The following is a 22,892-nucleotide window of genomic DNA, read 5'->3' on the forward strand; positions in this document are numbered from 1 at the left end:
TGATGCCTAGGTCTGTACACTCATCTGGGCCTTATCCTGTGGCCTTTGTGTAATAGCTGCTCTGCAGTGGAGCCTCCTACTGCTGTTGATGCACATGTGTGATGTACGCTGAAGTATGCTCGTGAATATTTGCAACAACAACAAAAACCACAATATTGCTCTGTGGCCAAGGTCTCACTATGTGGCAGCTAGCAGGCGCTCCTGGGCCCTTCTCAATTATTCTCTCTAGGCATTAAAAAGCCTTGCTTGTTTCGTTTTAGTTAAGGATTGCCAGTGGAACCAAAGGGTGATGATGCATTCTTATAAAGGAAAGCAGGTTGATTTACACCTACTCTTAGGGTTACTACACATGTGACTGTTTAAAAAAGAAAGGTAAGAAAGCCAATTGAAGAGTAGTGTCCACAAGAGGCAGACGTTCAAAAAATACTGAATATTTGAAAAATATCTAGGATAATTTTAGAAGAATTTATGGGTAACGAGACAAAAACAGAAAGCGATTTGTGTCTAGGATAAATAACACCTACGTGAAAGAGAAAGAATGAGGAAAGAAGGTATCGCATAAATAAATGCTATCATTACACATGAGATTTTTAATTGGGACGGTGGAAGAAGCAAAGCAAGTCATACCAACACTAAGCAACGAAGTGGTTGCAACAGAACTTAGTGAAAAGGGTATCAGCCAAAACAGGCCTCTTTAATATTTGTATACGTATTTATTTTTTTAAACCGCTGTTTGGACCTGATTTTAAACCCTGTTTTGGAAAGCACCCTGATATACTCTACCAAACACTGTCCCTCTTCAGCATCCATTCCTTCCTATTGGGCTCGGCACAGAGTGTTACTGGTGGTTATTTGAAGCCTGCTTTGCACGTAAAGTCGAAAGAGCTTCCCTGCAACTTTGTAGAAAAGAAACTAATCAATACAGATAATGCCTGGCTTGGTTCAGTCAAAACAGCCATCTAGGTTGGCATTCTGCCTCTACCATGGAACAGCCACGTGCCCTTGCAAGCTTGTCAGCAAGACAGGATGGTAATAACCAGCTTCTGCCTATTTGGTAGCCAGACCGCTCCTGTTACAGTGGTGCCTCGCAAGACGAAATTAATCCGTTCCATGAGTCTCTTCGTCGTGCAGTTTTTTCGTCTTGCGAAGTACGGCTATTAACGACTTAGCGGCTTTAAGAAAAAGGAAACAAACTTGCAAGAACTCGCAAGACGTTTCGTCTTGCGAAGCAAGCCCATAGGGAAATTCGTCTTGCGGAACGACTCAAAAAACGGAAAACCCTTTCGTCTAGCGAGTTTTTCGTCTTGCGAGGCATTCGTCTTGCGGGGCACCACTGTACCAAGGTTTCATTTTCAAATGTAAGATCCATAACAAGCCTATTCTCTATACTATCAAAGCTAGTGTTCACTACCATATCTTCTAATTAAGCCAATTGCACTGCTTTTCTCTTGGTGACCAATATCCACTTAATGCCAAATCAGCATAGAGGTAGCGAGATGTGGAGGGAAAGGACTTGCCCCTTGACTTAACCGAGATTTAGCAGCAAAGGAAAGCCAGAGTACTGTATTTTAAACCTTATGTTTGGTACAAATGCTTTTGATGTGCATCCAAGCAAGCACATGATATACATATGTACAGAATGCAGGTAAAGGGGCGAGGTAATGTGCATCCCTACATCCTTAAGGAATGATGCGCTGGTAGTTAACACTTCGTTGATGTTTACGCTTCTCAATCAAGTTTGTTCCATTCTGGTGGTAGACCTATAAAGGGCTGCTACTGCCTATTACAAACGTGAAACACCAGTGGTGCTAAAGGTCTTGTGTAACAACAGAGGAACAATTTAGCTAGTGTGTCCACCCTTAGCAGATGTTTCCAGTTTGGAAATTATTTGTGCCAGCTTTAAACTACCTTGAAAATGATGACAAAATAAGTCCACACTGGTGGGCTTCATGTTTGTTCATAAGCATTTAAAACCAGTCTGAAAGAGTCAGAAGATGCTAACGTTTTAGCTGCAGAGCAGTCTTGCATGCTGTAATGTTTTATTTCTATTGCATTTTTACGTGCTTTTGAGTAATTTATGTGGAAGCTGAACTGATTAAATTGCTGCCATATTAGATAGATTGTAGGGCAAGGTGCAAGCAAGTGTAAATTTGTGAGGCTCAGATGATTTATCCTCACATAGAAACAAAATCTAGTTATATATACATTGAAAGTACCTCTTCAATTTGTAAACATAGCAGAACAAAGTATCGGCAGCCTTACATCAATGTATCCATCACATACAAAAAACTGCCCCGAACTTGATGTAGCCAGATGCTCTGAGCCATTGTAGAAGAGGGTCCCCTCACAGTCACCTGTAACTCCCCAAAATCTGCTAGTGAAGGTTCGGGGATCCTTCAGAACTAGGGGGTAGACACAAGGGGGGCTTGCAGAAGAAAATAAGTTAAGACCATCTCTCCCATCCACCCTCCTGCAGTAGGTATGTCTGACAGATCTCAGTCCCTTCCGCAAATGGGAGGTGTTCTGTTTGTAGAAGGGCAGCTCTGGATCCACACTCAAAAATTATTGTCAAGTGCTTGAAAAAGTTAATATACCTTACCAGCTTGTGCTGAAGATGTAATGTACGTAGAAGAATGCAAACAAATAAAGAACAGTATCTTAACCTAATGTGATTTTTACATTTCTTCACAGAATATAGTTACACTGCATGTAGAGGAATTAAGGATTATGCGAAAATTCATTTTCATCCAATATACTATTGCAAAAACTCACCTGGCTAAATCTTCACAGTTGAGCTCTTTGTCTGCATAGTAAAAAGGGCTAAGAAAATTCACTAGTGGGGGGCAGAGGGAGGTGTTTCATATAGTTTATACCATCAATGTTTGGTCATATCTCTTTTTGTGGGATAAAATATTTGCATTTATGGGGAACATTTTATTCCTCTCCTTTGCCTTAGAGCTGACCAAGGCAGCCCTCTTGCTTTTAACCCCTCTGATTAAGAGATAAAATAGAAAAGGGGAGACCGATATGTATACTAAACACAACGGGGGGGAAAGTAAAAGGAATTTGAAATATACTATTTATCCAGAGTCTAATAATGTTCAGTTCCCTGCTGATGCTCTTTTTAAGCAGCCATAGCTTATGGTAGCCCTGTAAGCTGTACTTGAAACACAAGTCCTCAAGACGTTTGGGCAGAGGAGGGGAAAAAAAACCCTTTTAAAAAGTCCTTAAGAACATATGCTTTTGCTGGAACAGTCCGGTGGCCCATCTAGTTCAGCATCCTGTTCTCAGTTGACAAGCAAATGCCTACAGAAAGCTCACAAGCAGGACCTGAATTCAACAGCACTCTCCCCTCCTTACAAAACAGAATTCAAGCAAGACTAACAGACAAACGGCAACCATGCTACTTTGCTCAACCCCACATTCTAATTTTACTTTTTAATGTAGTAAAAACACCAGTTTTCCACCATGTGAATCATCACATTCATCATGTGACATGAAACCGAAATGGTAAAAATGTCACATGATGAATGTTGCTTGGCTTTGACCTCAATGTAGCAACAGTTGGTATGTATCATGAAACTGTAATTCCATCTCCAGCCATCACTGCAAAACATCCCTTCTTTAGACAAATATTTGGATTCATTTTATAAATTCTACAGACTCGGATAGAGTTCTCATTGTATATTTTAAATGTGCTTGGTTCTTTTAGTATAACACAAAATGATGACATTGGATGTTTTATGTAGTCTGATTACTCTTTTTTTGTAAACTCCCTTGAGCAGAATGCTTCTGGCAAGTCTTTAAACAGATGCAAAGCACACTTTAAATACAGATGCAGAAGGTACAACAAACACAAGGAAGCCTCCGAATGTGCGTCGGAAGTTGAATTCTGGGACTGATATAGCAGGTGGCCCCGAAAACAGATTTCAAAAAATGCCACTAACAGATTCTTAGGGTCAGCATTTTAGGTTGTTTTGTCAGCTAAGCAGCAGCATTACTGCAACACATTAGAAACTTGAGCTAATGCGGAATTTGGCAGCCAGGTCGCTCACCGGGGTAAGACAGTTTGAGCAATGCACTGGCTGCCAATTAGTTTCCAGGCCCAGTTCAATGTGCTGGTTTTTACCTATAAAGCCTTAAAACGGCTCAGGACCACAATACCTCAAGGACCACCTCTCCCCATATGAATTAACCCGGATGCCACAATAATCATCCGAGGTCCTACTATGTGCACCTTCTCTGTGAGAGATCCAGAGGGCAGCAAGATGAGAAAAGGTCTTTTTTGTGATGGCTCCCTGCTTGTGGAATGCTCTTCCCAGGGAGGCTTGCTTGGCGCATTCATTACATATCTTTGGGCGTCAGGCGAAAATGTTTCTCTATACCTAGGCCTTTAAGTCAAGAATTGTGGAGTTGCTGTAAAAGCACAGTGTTGAAGCCTCTTCCGATAACACAAAAATCCCTCCACTTGACAATTTACATACTTTCCCCTACACAGATGTACTTTCTGTAAAATAATGTATAATGTATAAAGAAGTCCTTTGTGTCACCCTGACATTTTGGAAATACGACAACAGCAAGAAAGCAGTATTTGCAAACATGATATGACTTAAATCATTTAAAGACAAGACTAGGCTAGAAGGCAATTTTTAAAAAATACTCTACAGAAACTTGAAAGAGAGCAAGTCTAACAGCATGCTTGAGAGGAGTCCTGTTTTCCACTGAGCAAGTCGTGTTTAACATTGCTGCCATCTAGGGGAATTTGGCAAAACTTTCACATTTTGCAAATTTAAAATCATGCACTTTGTGGGTTCTGATATTGAGGACCAAACTACTGGTCTTCCAACTGGTAGGCTAGGACCCACTATTGATTTGCAGCCTCACTTAAGGCAGGTCACAGCAGCAGCGCTAAAACCATACAAATATGGTAAAAAAATAAATGCATTTTTGGTCTAAAGGTGGGGCTCAACTCTGAAAAGTTGAAGACAAATTGGCTGAATGACACAAAGCACCACTAGAACTGCAAACGGGAACACAGGAACGGCACTATGTGCATAAAATACAATATATTTGATGTGACAGGAACTTACACTTCTCTGCCACAGTATCGCTACTCGAATCCTGTTAAGAATTCGTGACTTTTGGCTAAACAATTCACCAACTTAAATGTGTCATAATTTTGTATTATCATGATTTTATGCTAGTCTCAGGTAGCAGTTGGGTAACCAAGTTCATTTAAGCAGAAAGAGTATACATATATTGGCCCAAGGTACTTTGGGATTAATCCAATTACAATAATTTCTTAAAAGTGATTTTTTTTTATAGTATTATGTATCATGCTCTAAAAGCATTATAACAGATATGGTAAACCATAAGGAACATTGCAGAAGCAACATCAAAACAGTTCACACTTTACCCCCATAAATATTTTAGAATTAAATACATTTTTACAAATTGGATAAACTTCCGACTATTGTTGAATATGCAAATCTGACTGACTGTAGTCTGCGTTCCACGTTCATTAGACTATTCAAATTCTATACAAGTAGTCTAAACAAATGTTACAACATCCCTCATTCATGAGGGGTCTTCAGATTGCCTAGCTCCATTATAGAATGATTCAGATATAAAATTAAAACCAGTTATTTTAGACTGAGGAAGTTTTAAGACCGTGCTTTCTAAACGGTTTGATTCAAAGAGTTGTTTATTTTAATAATGAGAATAATCAGTTTAGAAGCGTCATACAACACTGAATTAACCTATTCCTCTGTTATCTTTACCAATCTGGACCATATCAGGGTCAATCAGATCTATGAAGTATTGACTGTGTCCATTTTTAATGTATTTCTGCACATTAATAGACAACCTTTTCAGTATAAATACTAAAGTAGATGTTTCCATATATTTCCAATTGATCTGTTGTAGCATTAGATAAAAGTTAAACAAAGTCCAGTCCAGAAAGTTTTGACAGTTCTCATTTGTTTCTCCAACTTTCAGTTCAGATGCCAATAATCCCCTTCATCTATATTCATCTTAATATATTGCATATGTATCAGCCACACTCATTTCTTCTTCTTTCCTTTACCTTTTTTACTTCCCTCTCCTTGCTGTAGGCTTTGGTCACTGCTTCCCATTTTCTGTGTCCTTGTTTTTAGTTTAGGAATTGTTTCTGCTGCATATAGCATCACTGCCTTACCTAAGGGGGGACGGGGGACGACAGAGGTAAAGGAAAAATGAGAGAAGAGGCAACGAAAAAGCCCTTCCATTTTCCACCACCACTGCTGCATTTACAAGGTAACTGGAAGTTACACAGGAAACCACCCAAAACTAGTCACCTGAAGCAGAAATGGGGAGCCGTTTTCAGCCCAAGGGTCACAACCCCTCATAACTATCCTTCCAGGGGCTTTAAAGGCAAGAGTGGGCACAGCCAAGCAAAACATGGGTGAGTTGCACACACATTCCTTCGCTACAAAAAAGAAGAACCCATCTCAAGTAACATGGTTCAGTTTGGCTGTGAAAGAGCCCTCTGTGAATGGAAGGGGCCCTTCCATTCACAAAGAGAACTGGGATCCTGCTGGAGTAAGGTGGCAGAACTTAAGGTATGTCTACTGTATTTAGACTTATGCTTACAGAAGTATTTGAAAATGATCAAGGGCTCTAGCTGGCCCAAGACATTTTGGCACCTGAGGCAAACCACAAAATAGCTTCCCCCACTCCGCCAGGGAAGAAGGGTTGATGGAAGATCTACATCAGGAACAAGGGGGCAGGGAATAAATATCTACATTGGGAACTGTTGCCCCTGGTGATCCTGCCGTCCGAGGCAGTTGCCTCACATTGTTTCATGGGTCTAGCATTTGCATTGATAGAATTTATTTTACTAGGAAAACAGTGCTCCCTAGGGGGGAGAGGGTGGTCACATATGGCTATGATTGTTAGTTTCTGTTTGCCACTGAGCAGTGCTTTGGAGTCACAAGAGTCTGTTTACATTCCGCACATTCCGTACTGTTGGAAATCTCACGGGAGACGGATGTGACGTTAGTGGTTTCCTGTTCCTTTGTTCCTGTTGCTCTCTGCTCTCACAGAGAGAGGATGTCTTTTCTGCCTGCGTAGCTTAGTAATAAAGCATAGCAATGTAGCCCAAACCTCTCGTCTATTCCCTGTGCTGGAAACTCTGCTTAATGGGGGGATGTGCCTGGAGCCTTATCAGAGGCTCAGGTCGTCAATCACGTCGGAGGCGATTCCGAAGGACTCGGCGGGAGGAGGATGAGCTTTATCAGCTCGGTCGAATGGAGATCCCGACAATGATTGCGGTGCTACCTCTAGCAGCCCCTTATTGTAAGGAAGGTTTTTGCAGGACTCCCCACCCCTGCATGTACACACACACACCTCTGGGTACCTAAACTTAGGTGTCTTTAGTTCAAAAAGTAAATTTAAGAAAGCTAATCTCACTCACGTGTTGGAAACTGAGGCTGACATAGTTTGCCATCTTCTGTCTTCAGCTCAATGCGCACTCTTCCTCTATATTGTGCATCACGGTTCCACTCCCTGGGATACATTTTGTTTTTCTAGCATTTGGGGAAAAAGTTACCATTTTATAACCAGGCTTACTTAAAAATACATTCATACTATGACTGCAATATGAAGTCCACTTACTATTGAGTAAGACCCACACTAAACTCTGAGTAAATATGCTCAAGACTGAACAATTAGTTTGCACAAGTTTTTCACACATTATTTTAGTAAACCTTACACAAGTTCCATAAGGTAGGCCATTATTCATATAGCTCATAGCTTACTCTTAAGGTGCTTTCCAATCTAAGCACCTCTGATTACCATTAAAAATATGAACACTTATTTTGTAGTACACATATTTTTACTCTTTGTAAAAACAAGGAACTAGTAAGTACAATAAAAACATAAATAAAACTAAAGTGGACAGACATGTACACCTGTGGTATATGCTCCAATTACATTGAGAACTAAACATTATTATTACCTCCAAAAGCACATTAAGTCCAACTGCTGCACATACATCTTGAATTTCTGTCGGTGTTGGATTTTCAACTGCCTAGAAGAGTCAGACATTTTTAGTTACTATCAGGTGCAGCTAAAATGGTTGATTACTCCAAGTAATAAAGCTTTTCTTGCGTATAAACTTTAAAAAATGATCAATGAACAGTTCAGTAAGTATTACTTTGCACCAACATGAGATATTAAAGTACTATGGCAAGAACCAAATGTTCTGAGCTGGTGAAACACAACTATACAGGGTTGTGGGGGGGCTGACACAGCCCTTTCAGTCTCTGGTAAATAAATTTTTAAAATGTCAAATCAAATACCTTTATTGGCACCACAATATAAACTTTCAAATCACTGGGATAATTAAAAGGACAATGGTGAAACTGTCAAGGGTCACACTGTGGTCTTAGATGTTCTGCTACACCCAGGCTATTTTACCCTTTCGGGTAAAATTGTGGCTAAAAAGGAAGCTACTAGAGTAGTGGTATCTTTGCCCCGATCTGTCAGGAGAAACCTCATTTGATTTCTTCTTGGAGTTGTGGGCCGGAGAAGCAACATTTTACTCAGCATCAGTTGGCAAGGTCTGCTATGTAAAGGGCAATCTAAGAGAATGTGGTCCATTGAATCTGGTACTTCTTGGTTGCAGGCACACAAACGGGCTTAAAGGCTTCGATGGGAAGGGAGTAGTAAATCCTTTAGGTATTTGGCACAGGTAATTTTAAAAATGTACGCAATCATTAATTCCCTCCTCCCACTTTCTACAAATTATTTTTATGCATGGTATGTATATAACTAAATTCATACATAAACAGCTCAGGCTGCATACCGGAAGGGTGGAAGCTGAGTATAATTGCTCCAAAATAAAAAAGGGTATTGATTGATTGATATTAAACTGATAAGAACAGATACTACACATGATCTTAGCCAAAAGGCCGAGAAGCGATTAAAAAAGGGTATATAACTAAATTTATAATTTCTTTGCCAGCCAGTTTTATTAATGTTACCAATTCTTTTACCCAACATTATTACTGCTGTATTATGTTTTAGGCTGAACACCCCCATACTGTATATCCAATGAAAGCGTGTTTTACACATATTTAAAAAAATTAATGTGACCCGCTCCTCCCCAATCCAATAATTACTTTCTCAAGTGGTATTCTTCTTCCTTCTGCTATTGTCTTCTTGTTATTTATATAGGCAGGATATATGCAGATGAACCTAAGCCAAGAGAAAAGCAACACAAGTTGAAAGCTGCTGGTGCATGTTTAGAATATTTAGTACTGTACCCCACCCCAAGACTCAGCTTGAGACTCAACTTTAAAGTTCCTGCCTTGAGCCAACCAAAGTGGAGTTACAGCTGCCAGACAATGGCATGATCAACTTTTTAAAGAAAATACACTTTCCCCTTCACTTGATTGCAAATATGAAGCATGGAGCTAAAGGCTTTGGCTGCCACCCCCAAAAGCTGTAATACTTAACTAATCAATTGAGTAAGAACAAAATTAAATCAACTAAAAATGTATCTCTTGTTTAACCAGGCAGTAGACACATTATATTCGATACAGCAAATAACAATCAGTTATCCAAATGTTAGCCTTATTAGCAAAACAGCACCATCCACATACAAGAAGGTGGTATTGGCAGGATTAGAGGAACCTAAATTATTAATTCATTAATTTATTAATTTAATTTGTATGCCACCTTATCCCTGCAGGTCTCAGGGCAGTTCACAGGACAAAAGGTTTACAGAAGTATTAAAAAAATGGGGAAACCTCAAACCAACCTATTTAGGATTGAGCTTGCTCAATGGCGACTGCAGTGTACCCTGAAAATAAGGGAGTGTGGATGGAACAGAGAATGCTAGACATGGGCCAGGTGGACACTCTGAACAAGAACTGTACTGCAACAATATATACCATGTATTCCACTTATATTGTTTTAAATGCCCATAAAACTTGCCAGTGTGAGCCATCATCTTAAAGGGGCCCATCTCTAACACAAGATGAATACATCCTTAAGTGAACTGCAGCAAATTAACAGCATAAAAACCATAGAAATACATGTCTAATAATAATAATAATAATAATAATAATAATAATAATAATAATATAATAGGTGGGAAGGATCTCCATATGCATGTTTGTGTTAAAGCCAGGACGTAGTTCTGCAAAAGGTCTAAGAGGATCCTTACTTCCACGTATACCATCTAAGAAGGAAGTACGGCTCTTGATTCCGAAACATTATTTTGCTTCCCCAATTACAAAAAGTGCATTAATTAATGCACGAAAACCCTTATGGTCTAATACCGTGGTTCCCAGCGTGGGGCACACGCCCACAGGGGAGCAATTTGATTTTTAAAGGGGGCAATTCGAGAATGAGTTATTAACCCTTTTAGGCTTCCTTCATGTGAAAAGGAGTTCACTTTTTGAATACTGTAGTAAGAATTATATGCCACGGGGGTGGGGGGTGGGGAGGAAGACATCACGATTTTAGAGATGCTTAGGTGGGGCACGGCCAAAAAAAAGGTTGGGAACCACTGGTCTAATAGATTAAAATGAATTTGAAACCAGGTCGCTCGGCTATCAGCAGACAGTTATCCCGCGGTTCTAATTACTTATAAATACGCTTTTAATTCAAGGGCTGCCACAGCCGTCGAGCAGCAGGCGCGGCGACACCGCCAAGAGAATAACAGCCACTTATAATAACCACCTTCCCCCCTCGGGGTCCCCAACCCACAGCCGGCAGAAATGGCGGGGAGCCGCCACAGAAAGAACCATAAGCAGCGCGGACAGCACCGCCACCGCACGTTACCGAGACTTATCGTTGGGCAAAGAGGGCGCAGCCCAAGCCATGGTGTCCGCGCCGCCGGCTGACCGGGCCGGGCCTTCAAAGCACAGCTCAGCGGAAGTTTGGCCGAGCCGCAATGGGGGATGGGAAACAGGGGGAGGGAAAAGACACGACCGGACGTCCCGCCCTCAAACCGCTGACGTTGCTCTTCGCTAATGGGTTACGGGACTATCATTCAAAAAGCAAAGCAAGCGAGGGAGAAAGAGAGAGAGAGAGAGAGCTTTGGGGACGAACCAATGGGAGGCCAGTGGTTCTGAGTATCGCGAGAATTGTAGTGGGAAAAGGTTTCCGCATCGCGAGAATTGAAGTTGCACCATAGAGCTAAGAAAATTAGCATCTCGCCACCGCTTCCTCTATTTTTTTCCCCCTCGGTGGGCGGGAGTGGGAAACAAAGCGGACCAATCAGAATGTTAGCGTAGCGGCGGGTGGCTAGATAGAAGCACCAATGTAGAAGTCAAGACAGTTGCAAGCAGCGTCGTGCCGCCATATGCCCCACTGAATTGAGTGGGGCTTACTCTTGGGGAGGTGGGCATGGGCGTGGCCGAGGGGACGCAGGGAGCGGCAGCTGCCCCCCTCCCCCACCAAAAAATCAAGTAAATCAATAAAAAATATTTAAGTGAGGTTCTGCGCGCGCACACACGCATACACCCAACATAAATCCTGGCTACGCCCATGTAAGTGGGCACAGAATTGCCGCAGCCTGGGGGGGGGGGGCGCTGCCACTCAGGGATGTTATTTGAGAGGCAAAACCACGAGGTCTTGGGAGAAGAAGTCGCGGGCTGCACCGAAAATCTCTCTTTTATTATTAAAATAAAATTATTAAATACAGTGATACCTCGGGTTACATACGCTTCAGGTTACAGACTCCGCTAACCCAGAAATATTACCTCGGGTTAAGAACTTTGCTTCAAGATGAGAACAGAAATTGTGCAGCGGCGGCGCAGCGGCAACGGGAGGCCCTATTATCTAAAGTGGTGCTTCAGGTTAAGAACAGTTTCAGGTTAAGAACAGACCTCCAGAACGAATTAAGTTCTTAACCCGAGGTACCACTGTAGTAAAAGAGAGGCTGGGGAAGGGAAGCTGTCAGGGAGAACCTCCCTGGAGCGAGGGCTGCATCCAGACACAAGCAGCTCTCCGGGGAGAGGATGGGCGAGTGAGCGGGGGCAAGGACGGCAGGTTTCAAGTCTGCTTTCCGAAAGGTTTTCCCATCACCAGGAGTGCCAAGTAGAATAAGATTTGGGGAGGGGGGGAAGGCAGATAAGCCCCGCCCTACATAATCGATCACAAGACGCAGCACATGCACACTATTTGAATGACAATGCCCATCAAATATTTGGGGGGGGGCGAAGGTACCTCATCCCCTAGCAGTTGGCTTCTATGCCCATCATCTATTCTACGCTATTTTAAATCGTTTTTATTTATTTTTTAATGGGTAAGTTGCAGGGTGGCTTGGAGGGCGCACAACACGTTTCAGCATCACCACGAGTTACTTTCAAAAGAAGTCAGGTTTTTGTTTTAAAGATAGGGCCACAAAAAGAACCTTTTGCCACAACAGTATTGTAGGGAGGGGGGGTCTACAGGAGTAGTGAGTAATATAAAGTTAATTAATTTAGGACACCATAAAAAATTTGGCATCACAGAATCAGAGGAGTGTGTGTATGTGTAAACACATTTCCGGCAGCCCAAACTTCTTGGTGCGATGTGGGCTAGCTACCCCTTTTCTATGGCTTGTAAGAAAACACTCTTGGCTGAGGGTACTATTTCTTATAATCTTTGCATGTTCTCTAGTCTAGGGGTTGTATTTGGGATCCTCCCAGAACAGAATGGAGCATGGGATGGGAGAGGAAGTTTCATTGCACAGGTGAAACTTCTTGCACTAATAGGACTACATCGCTGGATACAAGCCTAGTTTTCCAAGGGTAGGTGCCACTGCAGGAGGGTTGGCATTAGAAAAGGATGGTGATGTTGGTTGGTTAAGGTGGGGGACAGGGACGCGGACTTATAAAAAATATTGGGGAGGCCCGGGAAAGCTCATGAATAATAAATAAGCTCATGAATATGCAAATAAAGTGGCGCCGCCTCCTCGTGAGCGAATAGGGGAGAGCGTGCTGCGCCTATTAATCAGCTCCAAAGGAAATTGGGTGGAGCTTTTGCTCGGGAGGGAGGGCAGGAGGCATGCAGCCCGCCCCTCCCTGTGCATTTTGGGCTGGGGGAGGGGCGGCGATGGCGCTCTGCTGGAGGGGCGCCGGAGATTATTGGGGGGGCGGAGCCCCCCCAAACGAATTTTTGAGGGGGCTCGGGCCCCCTCAAGCCCCATGGAGTTGGCGCCTATGGTGGGGGATAAGCAGTATTGCAGAGCATCAGATATAGCATCATTCCCATCTGTTCCAATGTGACTTGTGAACTTGGTTGGTTTGGTTAGCATTTGGCTGGCAATCAAGGCCATTTTTCTTTTTTCAAAATACTGTTTATTGTCCAGAATGGGCATGGGAATGTGTATTCTGGAGACATTTAATGGCTTATTGCATCAATCCTATTTATCCATGTATAGCTTCTGAATTTGATTGGTTTAAACAGGCACCAGGCAAAAACATTACACTTCTCCCAGGCCTTTGGCTAATCAACCAACCTTTTGCCTTTTAAACTGTGTGTAAGGTAAAGGTAAAGGTACCCCTGACCATTAGGTCCAGTCATGACCGACTCTGGGGTTGTGGTGCTCATCTCACTTTACTGGCCGAGGGAGCCGGCGTTTGTCCGCAGACAGCTTCCGGGTCATGTGGCCAGCATGACTAAGCCGCTTCTGGCAAACCAGAGCAGCGCATGGAAACGCCGTTTACCTTCCCGCCGGAGCGGTACCTATTGATCTACTTGCACTTTGATGTGCTTTCGAACTTCTAGGTTGGCAGGAGCAGGGACCAAACAACGGGAGCTCACCCCATCACAGGGATTCGAACTGCCGACCTTCTGATCGGCAAATCCTAGGCTCTGTGGTTTAACCCACAGCGCCACCTGCGTTCTAAACTGTGTGTAGGCAGGTATTATTGTTTTGTTTGTTACTATGTTATGTATTTTTCTGTTTTTGTATTATAAATCACCTTGTGATCCTTGGATGAAGAGCGGTATACTATAGATAGATAGATAGAGAAGAAGTTGGTGTTCCAGGCCATTCCATTCCAGATGGCACAAATGGGTAAATTTGATGGTTTCAAGTCTAAAATATTGTTCACAAATGTTTAACACATTCCACTATTTTTGGGTGTAAGTTTTTTTTGTAAAAGGGGCCTCTGTGGCCTGTTTTACAACATGCCATAAAATAATATCTAATGGAAAACTTTTGCAGATGAGCTCTTTAGTGCTCTTACAGTGTCATCCTATGTATTTTTTACTCAGTCATAAATCTAATCTGTTCAATGGAACTTTGTCTCGAGTAACTGTGCATATGATTTCAGCCTCAAGGATCTCCCCCAGGGAACCAAGCAAACCTAATTTGCATTCATAGCAAGGCTTCATGTATGAATTTCACTTCTCTGCCTGTGCTTTATGTCAATGCAGCAATAGTGTCTTTGTCATCAAATATTAATAGAATTACTACAAAGGAATGTCACTAGACACACCTGCGTAAACTGTAATTGCTGCTCAAGATGCTAACAGATAATGCTGACACTGGGGAAACGTGGGATACGCCCCACTGTTTCATGCTGCTGCAATCTGCTGTGGCTTTGGTTCTATATAAAGGTTCAGCTATGCTGAGAATGTAACATTAACATTTGGCTGTATGTTACAGTTGTCAGTCAGGCCAATTGTCAGTGAAACCTTAGATAAAATTACATTTTTAAAAATACATGTCAGGGCAGGAAACAGAACATCAAAGGCTGCATTTAAAGCTTACATAAACAGAGAAGATACATCAGTTTGCTTTAAAATTCCACATGCATTTCCCAGCAGAGACTGCATAGGCTTGACTCTCTGCTCTGCGTTGCAATGCAGTTTTTGCAAATACTTAGACCTCAAACTCTGTTAAATATACAGAGTCTTGTGACACTCTTAAGACTTGGAACATTTATAGCATAGTTTTTTTGTGGACCATGCTATAATAAATGTGCTAGCTTTTAAAGGTGCTACGAGACTCAATATTAACTGTGTTTTCCCGGTCAGCTGGAAGTTTCATTGCAATATTTTCTTAAATCTGAGTGCCATGTCTTTACAGATGTTTTATTAAATGCAATTATTCAACGTGCACAAAATATTACAACTCATGGAAGAAGAAGAAGCAGCAGAAGAAGGAGGAGGAGAAAACACACATTTTATTTCCCTGGCTACAATCCAAAACTACAAAAGGGTCACCCTTTCTCCTTTCTTTATTTCTTCCCATACGTATTTCCCTGGTGTGGTTCTCTTTTACGACTCTCCATAATATTCAGTCATTTTAGAGCAATGCCTCTTGTGCCTTTGCACACCACCCAAGCTATTCTTTTAAATTCAATAGTAAAAAAAAATATATTCCACCTTTCGCAGTGATTTTGTCAGAACAAAGATTTTTCCAAGTAAATTTACACAGCCACCTTATTTCTGAAAGCTATTCTTTTACAGATGCATGTTTACTTTTCCAGTTCCTTAGGACTGAATTTTTGCAGCAGGGAGATTGTTATACCCATGTAGGCTTCCCAGATGATTAGATCCTGATAATACAGTACAGTCGTACCTTGGAAGTCCGTTCGACTTCCAAAACGTTCAGAAACCAAAGCGCGGAACCTGTGTTGGACGTTCGGGTTCCAAAAGAATGATAGAAAACTGAAACACACACTTTTGGGTTTTGATCGTTAGGGAGACGATTTGTTTGGGAGCCAAGGTCTTTGAGATCCAAGGTACAACTGTACAGCAGTCTCCCTGCTGCAAAGGTTCAGCAATGCACATTAGTCATAGAGAAGCCACAGGCCATATTAGTCCTGCTTCTCATTCTCCTTGAATGCTTATACCTGACTGAATCTGGCCTTGAGCTGTGATGACAGTACCTTTTGCTTACCTGATGGAGATGTGGAGAGGGGTGTAGTATATTCTGCAAGGCTATAATGTAGCCTACTGTACAAAAGTAGCTCTAATCTGTTGTGCCACTCACTTTTCCTCTGGGCCTGCCAACTGCTGCCATGCAGAACCTAGAAAGTTGCTCATGAGAGAATCCAAGCCTCAGGCTGAAAAAGGTTTCCCACCCCTGTGAGGATCCTCTGGGACTCCCCCCCGCCAGGGTGTATCAGCAACTCCCCCCAGAGCAGAAATATATTTCACTTTTGCAGCTTGAAATCTCTAGATCAAAGTCCCCACCTGCTACTTTTATGAATACATTTTCTACTTACTGACCTCTAGTTTCTTCAGTGCTTTCATTCCAGTGTACTTTGTTACATACTCATTTATTGATACTTGATTGTGCTCTGCCTTTGTTGACTTGTTTATACAGTGCCATAGATGTACATGGTACATGTTACTCTAAACATGTGGGGAAGAAACAACCAGAAAGAGTGTAGGTATTGTGTGGTCTGAGCAACGCTGAGAGGTGAATGGCCGTGGCTGCGACAAAATTATGGAGAGAGGCAGGAAGACTGAAGCAAGACAATAGTAATCGAGTCAGGAAAAGACTAAGATATGAATTAACATTTTGACTGAGGAGACAAGACAGGAACTTCTGGTCCTGTGTGACTGCATATCATTGTTACATACACTTATGCTGGAGACTCACCAAGATGTACAACACATTTTAAAATGCAAGGAAAGATTTAATTTTCAGGGGAAATGCAAAAGGCAGATAAGCCATGCAAACAGCAGATATATCAAGTGTAGTTTTCCAAATATTTTGCTCCTTTTAAGGCAACCTGGATTCAAGCAGTACAAGCCCCGTCTAACATGTTAATGTTTTGATATCCAAATAGAAACACATTAACTGTGCACTGCAAGTCTCAACAGGCAATTACTGCTCCAGCTGTGTACATTGATGATCACACTGCTGCCTGCATACAGCCAGGGCAAATCCCAAGAGTCACCCAACCTCCTCACTCATTAATCATTAAATGGAGCAACAGCGTTGGTAAGGAATGAAATCAGCAATTAGTTTAGGTTTGGAAGCGTAACTGATTTTAAATACAATTGTATCAAGAAAATGTACAATTGATCCAAGGTAACTGTGTGGATCTTAAACTAATTCGAGTGTGCTGCACAAGTCATATTTCTCTAACAATTTCACTGGCAAATTTACAACCATGTTCCTGTCTTTAGTAAGCTGTTATCATGTTTCAATTCTTTATCACTGAACACACATGCTGATTTAGTTCTAGTTATGCTTTCAAAAAGGTTTAGTAATGAGAATGCTTAAGCAAGTGAGGCACATGCCAAATTCTTTAGATGGGGATAGTTGTGCTCAACCGAAACTGATCTGAATTAAAATTAAGATTCTTTATCAAATCTAATCTGGAATGTATCGTGGAACAGCAAGCATTAATTTAAAATACTTGCATGTTTTACTATGCTGCATCGTACAGAGAAGCTTACCATAACAACTTCTTCTCCCTGTACTTGTTCTTTTAAATGTGTTTAAAACTCAACACTGTTCCAAAATCTGGCCATGTCTTTGCCCAGGCAGGTGCATCATGTGACCCATAAGAGCAGCAAAATAACTGTACAATCGTGATGGGATAAAATCAGGCCAAATCTTTATTGACGGCAGCTGGCAGGACAAAGGTTGGCATGGCACTGGGTTCCAGGATCAGTTCATAATTCCATAAGCCCATGTTGATAGAATGGATCCACTGGGTTTGGACTTCTCCAAACCTGTATGATGGGAGTCAGCCAATGTTGAACCTTGTTGTGGTGCAAGCCAAGCAAACGAGGTCTCACTGGGTGCAGATTCCAGGGTGCAGATTCCAACCAGACAGATACCGAACCCTCGCTTGGGTTTGCTGTGGTCAATCCTCCCCTCAGGTCCCTTATGGGGGTGTCCACTATACTATATTGATCCTGACCAATGCCATTTCTGCTGATTTCTACCGCCTAACCAAGGAAAGCCATATTTCACTGTGGGATATGCTAAAAAATCCCCAACCAAGTGCCAATCAGGTAAGAGAAAAAAACATTTCTGGCCCTGTCAACCAGCAACCCAAAATTGCTCAGCGAAGGCTCTAACCCGAGGGCAAGCGGGCGGGAAGCTCTCAAAGCAAAATGAGCTCCAGGGGAAGCAGCCTTATATAGGGTTTCCCCTCCCCCCTGCAGTAAGGGCTCATGGGACAGCTTTTTCCCATGAGCCCATCAGACAGATAAGATACTGGGCAAAACCTTGCCCAGTATTTTGCTGCAATCTATGGGCCACAGCGCCACCAGGGGAAGGCGTCCCATGCTTATTCGTCAATGGAGCAGGGTTTGTCATATACATGTTTGACAGAGTCTGAGGTATACATCTAGCAAAGTTCCTTGCTACTGAAGAACCGTATCAGACCACTTTCACATTACAGTCGTACCTTGGTTTTCGAACAGCTTAGTTCTCGAACGTTTTGCCTCCCAAACGCCGCAAACTTGGAAGTGAGTGTTCCGGTTTGCAAACTGTTTTTGGAAGCTGAACATCCAACGGCTTCCAATCGGTTGCATGAGCTTCCTGCAGCCAATCAGAAGCTGTGCTTGGTTTCCGAACATTTTGGAAGTCAAACAGACTTCCGGAACAGATTCCATTCGACTTTTGAGGTCTGACAGTAGAAGCCTTTAGCCATTTTCCAGGCAACTCTGTATCCTAGAATTCTCAAAACACAAACAGGGAAAAGTAACATGGGAAGTAGCCCTTAACAAGCAGAGAATAGTATACTCCATGTACAGTCAGACTATATATATTTTAGGTTAAGCTTTCTGAAAACAATGTTGTAAGAAGAATGGGTGTGCAAGGCTCTGCTCTCTAGTTTTCCCAACACATACAAACACCCATCAAGAGTATTGGAAAGCGCTGAATTGCCTAAGGCGGTCATTAACATTCATTCATCTGGCAGGAATGGCTAAGAGAAGCTTGTAACACGGATCAATTAACAGATGGGACAGGAAGGGATTATATAGACAGTGTGGTGGCACCTCCCAACAAAAAGCAGATCAGTCCTGAGAAATACAGCCGAGTCTTTAGTCAATTCCAAGCAGAACTACATTTGCATGTGCACAGACGGCATATTTCTTGATCGGAGGAAAAGCTAGGAGAGCTCCAGAACCTTGAGATATAATAATAATAATAATAATAATAATAATAATAATAATAATAATAATAATATATTATTTGTACCCCGCCCATCTGGCTGGGTTGCCCCAGCCACTCTGGGCGGCTTCCATAGAAACCAAAAAACACTAAAATATCATACATTAAAAACTTCCCTGAACAGGGCTGCCTTAAGATGTCTTCTGAATGTCAGGTAGTTGTTTATCGTTTTGACATCTGATGGGAGGGCGTTCCACAGGGCGGGCGCCACTACTGAAAAGGCCCTCTGCCTGGTTCCCTGTAGCTTTGCTTCTCGCAATGAGGGAACTGCCAGAAGGCCCTCGGCGCTGGATCTCAGCGTCCGGGCAGAACGATGGGGGTGGAGACACTCCTTCAGGTATACTGGGCCGAGGCCGATATGAAAAAAACGCTACATAAAATTAATATTTTTTTATCTTTTGGAAGGGAATGATGTAATAGTGGCAATTGTTTGGATTTCCCTGTAGGTTAAGGATTTGAAGACCACTCCGTAGACTTTTGCTGTCATTAGAAAGCTCATTTAAAGAAATGTCAAACAGTCTGTATACCTGACCTGACAGTTTCCCAGTGTCTGCTCCCCAAAATACAATCGTACCTTGGTTCTTAAACTTAATCCGTTGCGGAAATCCGTTCCACTCCCAAAACTGTTCAAAAACCAAGGTGCGGCTTCTGATTGGCTGCAGGAGCTTCCTGCAGTCAAGCAGAAGCTGTGTCGGACATTCGGCTTCTGAAAAAGTTCGCAAACCGGAACACTTACTTCTGGGTGTGCGGCGCAGTACCAAGGCATTCGAAAACCAAGGTACGACTGTAGGCACAACAAACCTGAGAATACTGGGAACTAACAACCTCATCCTGACATCAGAATTCAAAATAGGGGGAGGGAGCGTACATGGTGTGGGTCATAGGGAAAGGATGTTCCTTGGACTGCAGAATCTCAGAAAAGAATGCATTTAAAATGAAACAAGTTATATCTCACTGTAAAATTGTTGGTATATAAGAAATTGGGGTACTGGTGGAATCAGACTGTATGTTGGTTTTATGGTAAAACACCTAATTTAGGGCGGGGGATTTCAGATGACATAAAGCTGGGAGGAACGGCAAGAACATCAGAAATAAGAATTAAATTGCTAAAAAAAATTTCGTAAAATAGAATGCAGGAAGCAAAACTGAAAACACCTGGGAATTATCTGATCACAAATTGTGAGCTCCAAGTTTAACCCTGCTGCAAAGATTAGAATGCTAAGCATGCACATATCTCCCATTAGCATGAATGGGAAACCTACTTGCATCAGAAAAAAGGTAAATGCAATATGGCGTCCCATTAACAGTGTTTTAGGGCAATACGCTGTTCCATTTCTGTTGGCATCTTCATATTTCTAATTCCATATTTCACTGTAATGAACAAATGATAGTAAAGGCATATTGACAAGGAGCTGTGATGTGTAAGCATGCTCAACTAAACATGCAGCTATTGATTCACAGTTTGGAGAAGAGAAACTGAAAGGAAAATGTGAAAACTGCTCTGAAAATAAATTCCAGGAACAAATTAATATGCGAACAAATTAATTACAAAATCATACACTCACACAGATGTTTATTTATTTATTGGTTTGGTTTTTTAAAAAAGAAAAAGCATTTGGCCATGTTAGTATTTTAGCCCTTTTTCAGGAGGCGGCTTGTGTACAGGGCCTTTAACATCCCTCCTTGGCTCAAGATTGAGGATACATCATAAAGGTCACCATCAAGAAGCTTAAAGAGGCTACATCAAAAAGGTTGTTGTTTTATATATATATAAAAAACACCACGGGATTCTCCACTTAAAAGCTGTCACTCACTACCTTTTGGTCCAGAGAAGAACATTTTAAAGAGGGCGACGGACAAGTGACAAATGTATTGTCCATACACATTTATTAACTCTTAGCTGTGAAAATGTGGTATGTATACTCGAAAAGTGTGCTTGCTTGACAGCTAATACAGACACTGTAAAATTAATATTGCCCTGAAGATTGAGACTAGCTCTGAAAGTTGACATGTTAAGCAAAGATCTCCACTGGGTTTGTTAACTATCTTGCCTTATCAAATAGAATTTATTTATCATCCTCAGGTTCCATTTTACATAGTCTAAAGGTAAAGGTACCCCTGCCCGTACGGGCCAGTCTTGACAGACTCTGGGATTGTGCGCCCATCTCACTCAAGAGGCCGGGGGCCAGCGCTGTCCGCAGACACTTCCGGGTCACGTGGCCAGTGTGACATCGCTGCTCTGGCAAGCCAGAGCCGCACACGGAAACGCCGTTTACCTTCCCGCTAGTAAGCGGTCCCTATTTATCTACTTGCACCCGGGAGTGCTTTCAAACTGCTAGGTTGGCAGGCGCTGGGACCGAGCAACGGGAGCGCACCCCGCCACGGGGATTTGAACCGCCGACCATGCGATCGGCAAGTCCTAGGCGCTGAGGCTTTTACCCCCAGCGCCACCCGCGTCCCACTTTACATAGTCTAATTCTGTTCAAATATCCATTCTTGCTGACACCTAACACAAAGCAGAAGCAGAGCAAACTATAGCCAATCTTGAATTTGCAATTGTTTGTCTATACAATGATACCTGGGCTTAAGAAGGAATTAAGGTGACTTATTAAAGACACACCTAAATATCTTGGATTTTATTAATGGCAGTTTGCTGTATATTTACATGTAACACATACATAAAGGTTTTTGGACTGAACATGCTCACTTTGGAAGCTTTTTATGTACATGACCCATGAGCAACACCGGAAAAAAATGAGAACTCTAACCTTGAAGTCATTCAACTATACAGTTATGAATTAATTTCTGTTAAACACAAAATTTCAATTTTTCATTTTTTCATTTTCATACATTAAAAATATACATAGAAATTCAAGTTAACTTCTCAGACATGTCAATAGTCAGAGATACTACTTTGAAAACAACTACCTCAGAGATCTTAAGTCACGGTGGGTTTGTCAGAGAAATGAAAATGTATCAGAATACTGACATTACATTATGAATAGTAAAGCATAGCTTACAGGTTTCTGAAAAAGTATAAAGTACATAACTTGCAACAATAAATTATTTCATTGAAGACTCAAGTTAATCACAGTTCAATGAATAATCTTAAAAGGAAAGGTATGGGCAATAATAGGCTTAAAATACAGATATGGTCACAGCCTTAAAATAAATATGTCTAAATGCCGCATACACTGAAATAAAAGGTACACTTATTGTAAAAAAGAAAAAGTTGAACATGACACTTTGCACATTTGTGGTTTTCCTGGGCTTAAAAAAAAGATGAAATTAATCTTATCAAATTATTAGTTAATTTCATTTTATTTCAGTTGAAGTCAGAATTTAATTACAGAAAAGAAAGCTCTTGGCTTGTACAGTGACTCACAGCTAATCAAAGGAGTTCCAAAGCTCAGGGTGGAAGCAGAAAAGCTTTAGGAGAGTCAAATGGAATTGAAAAGAAGATGCTTTGAGTTTCTTGACTTGGCTTTGCCATACTGTGTGGTGCATCAGACCTATAAACTAGTGATTAAATTCATTAGATGTAAAAATAGCAGTAATTAGCAAGTACAAATTTAAGAGCATCAGTGACGTCAAGTAGCCATTCAAGCCTGGTAGTCAACAACAGAGGACACATGCAACCCCTTTGGTGGGCTTTCCCCTAGCTGTGCTCCCCATTTTAACAGCTGTGGGAAGGGAAATGGAAGGGAATCATATATATGAACAAATTCTGATCCTATTGATTAATCCATATTGGATG

At 41.7% G+C, this 22,892-nt stretch overlaps 1 protein-coding gene and 1 pseudogene across 1 annotated transcript; both read right to left on the reverse strand.

Annotated features, from left to right (window-relative positions):
- Window positions 1-3,669: 3,669 nt before the first annotated feature.
- Window positions 3,670-10,975, reverse strand: SRP19 (signal recognition particle 19). Its single transcript, XM_028748446.2, has 5 exons — window positions 10,831-10,975; window positions 9,162-9,237; window positions 7,997-8,068; window positions 7,454-7,565; window positions 3,670-6,196 (listed from the first exon to the last, which is right to left on the reverse strand). The coding sequence occupies exons 1-5, from the start codon at window positions 10,869-10,871 to the stop codon at window positions 6,063-6,065; spliced, it is 435 nt and encodes a 144-aa protein (XP_028604279.1). The 5' UTR covers window positions 10,872-10,975; the 3' UTR covers window positions 3,670-6,062.
- Window positions 8,848-8,963, reverse strand: LOC144329255 (U2 spliceosomal RNA; annotated as a pseudogene).
- Window positions 10,976-22,892: the final 11,917 nt, after the last annotated feature.

The sequence above is a fragment of the Podarcis muralis genome, chromosome 11 (genome assembly GCF_964188315.1).
Source record: "Podarcis muralis chromosome 11, rPodMur119.hap1.1, whole genome shotgun sequence".
Taxonomy (NCBI): domain Eukaryota; kingdom Metazoa; phylum Chordata; class Lepidosauria; order Squamata; family Lacertidae; genus Podarcis; species Podarcis muralis.

Bases quoted from the DNA above. Each gene is read 5' to 3' on its own strand.
- SRP19 (XM_028748446.2), bottom strand. From the start codon at position 10,871: ATGGCTTGGGCTGCGCCCTCTTTGCCCAACGATAAGTCTCG. The intron at 9,238-10,830 runs GTAACGTGCGGT...CTCTTGGCTTAG, and splicing joins TTGCCCAACGATAAGTCTCG to GTTCATCTGCATATATCCTG. The intron at 8,069-9,161 runs GTAATTATTGGA...TGACTCTTCTAG, and splicing joins GAAGAATACCACTTGAGAAA to GCAGTTGAAAATCCAACACC.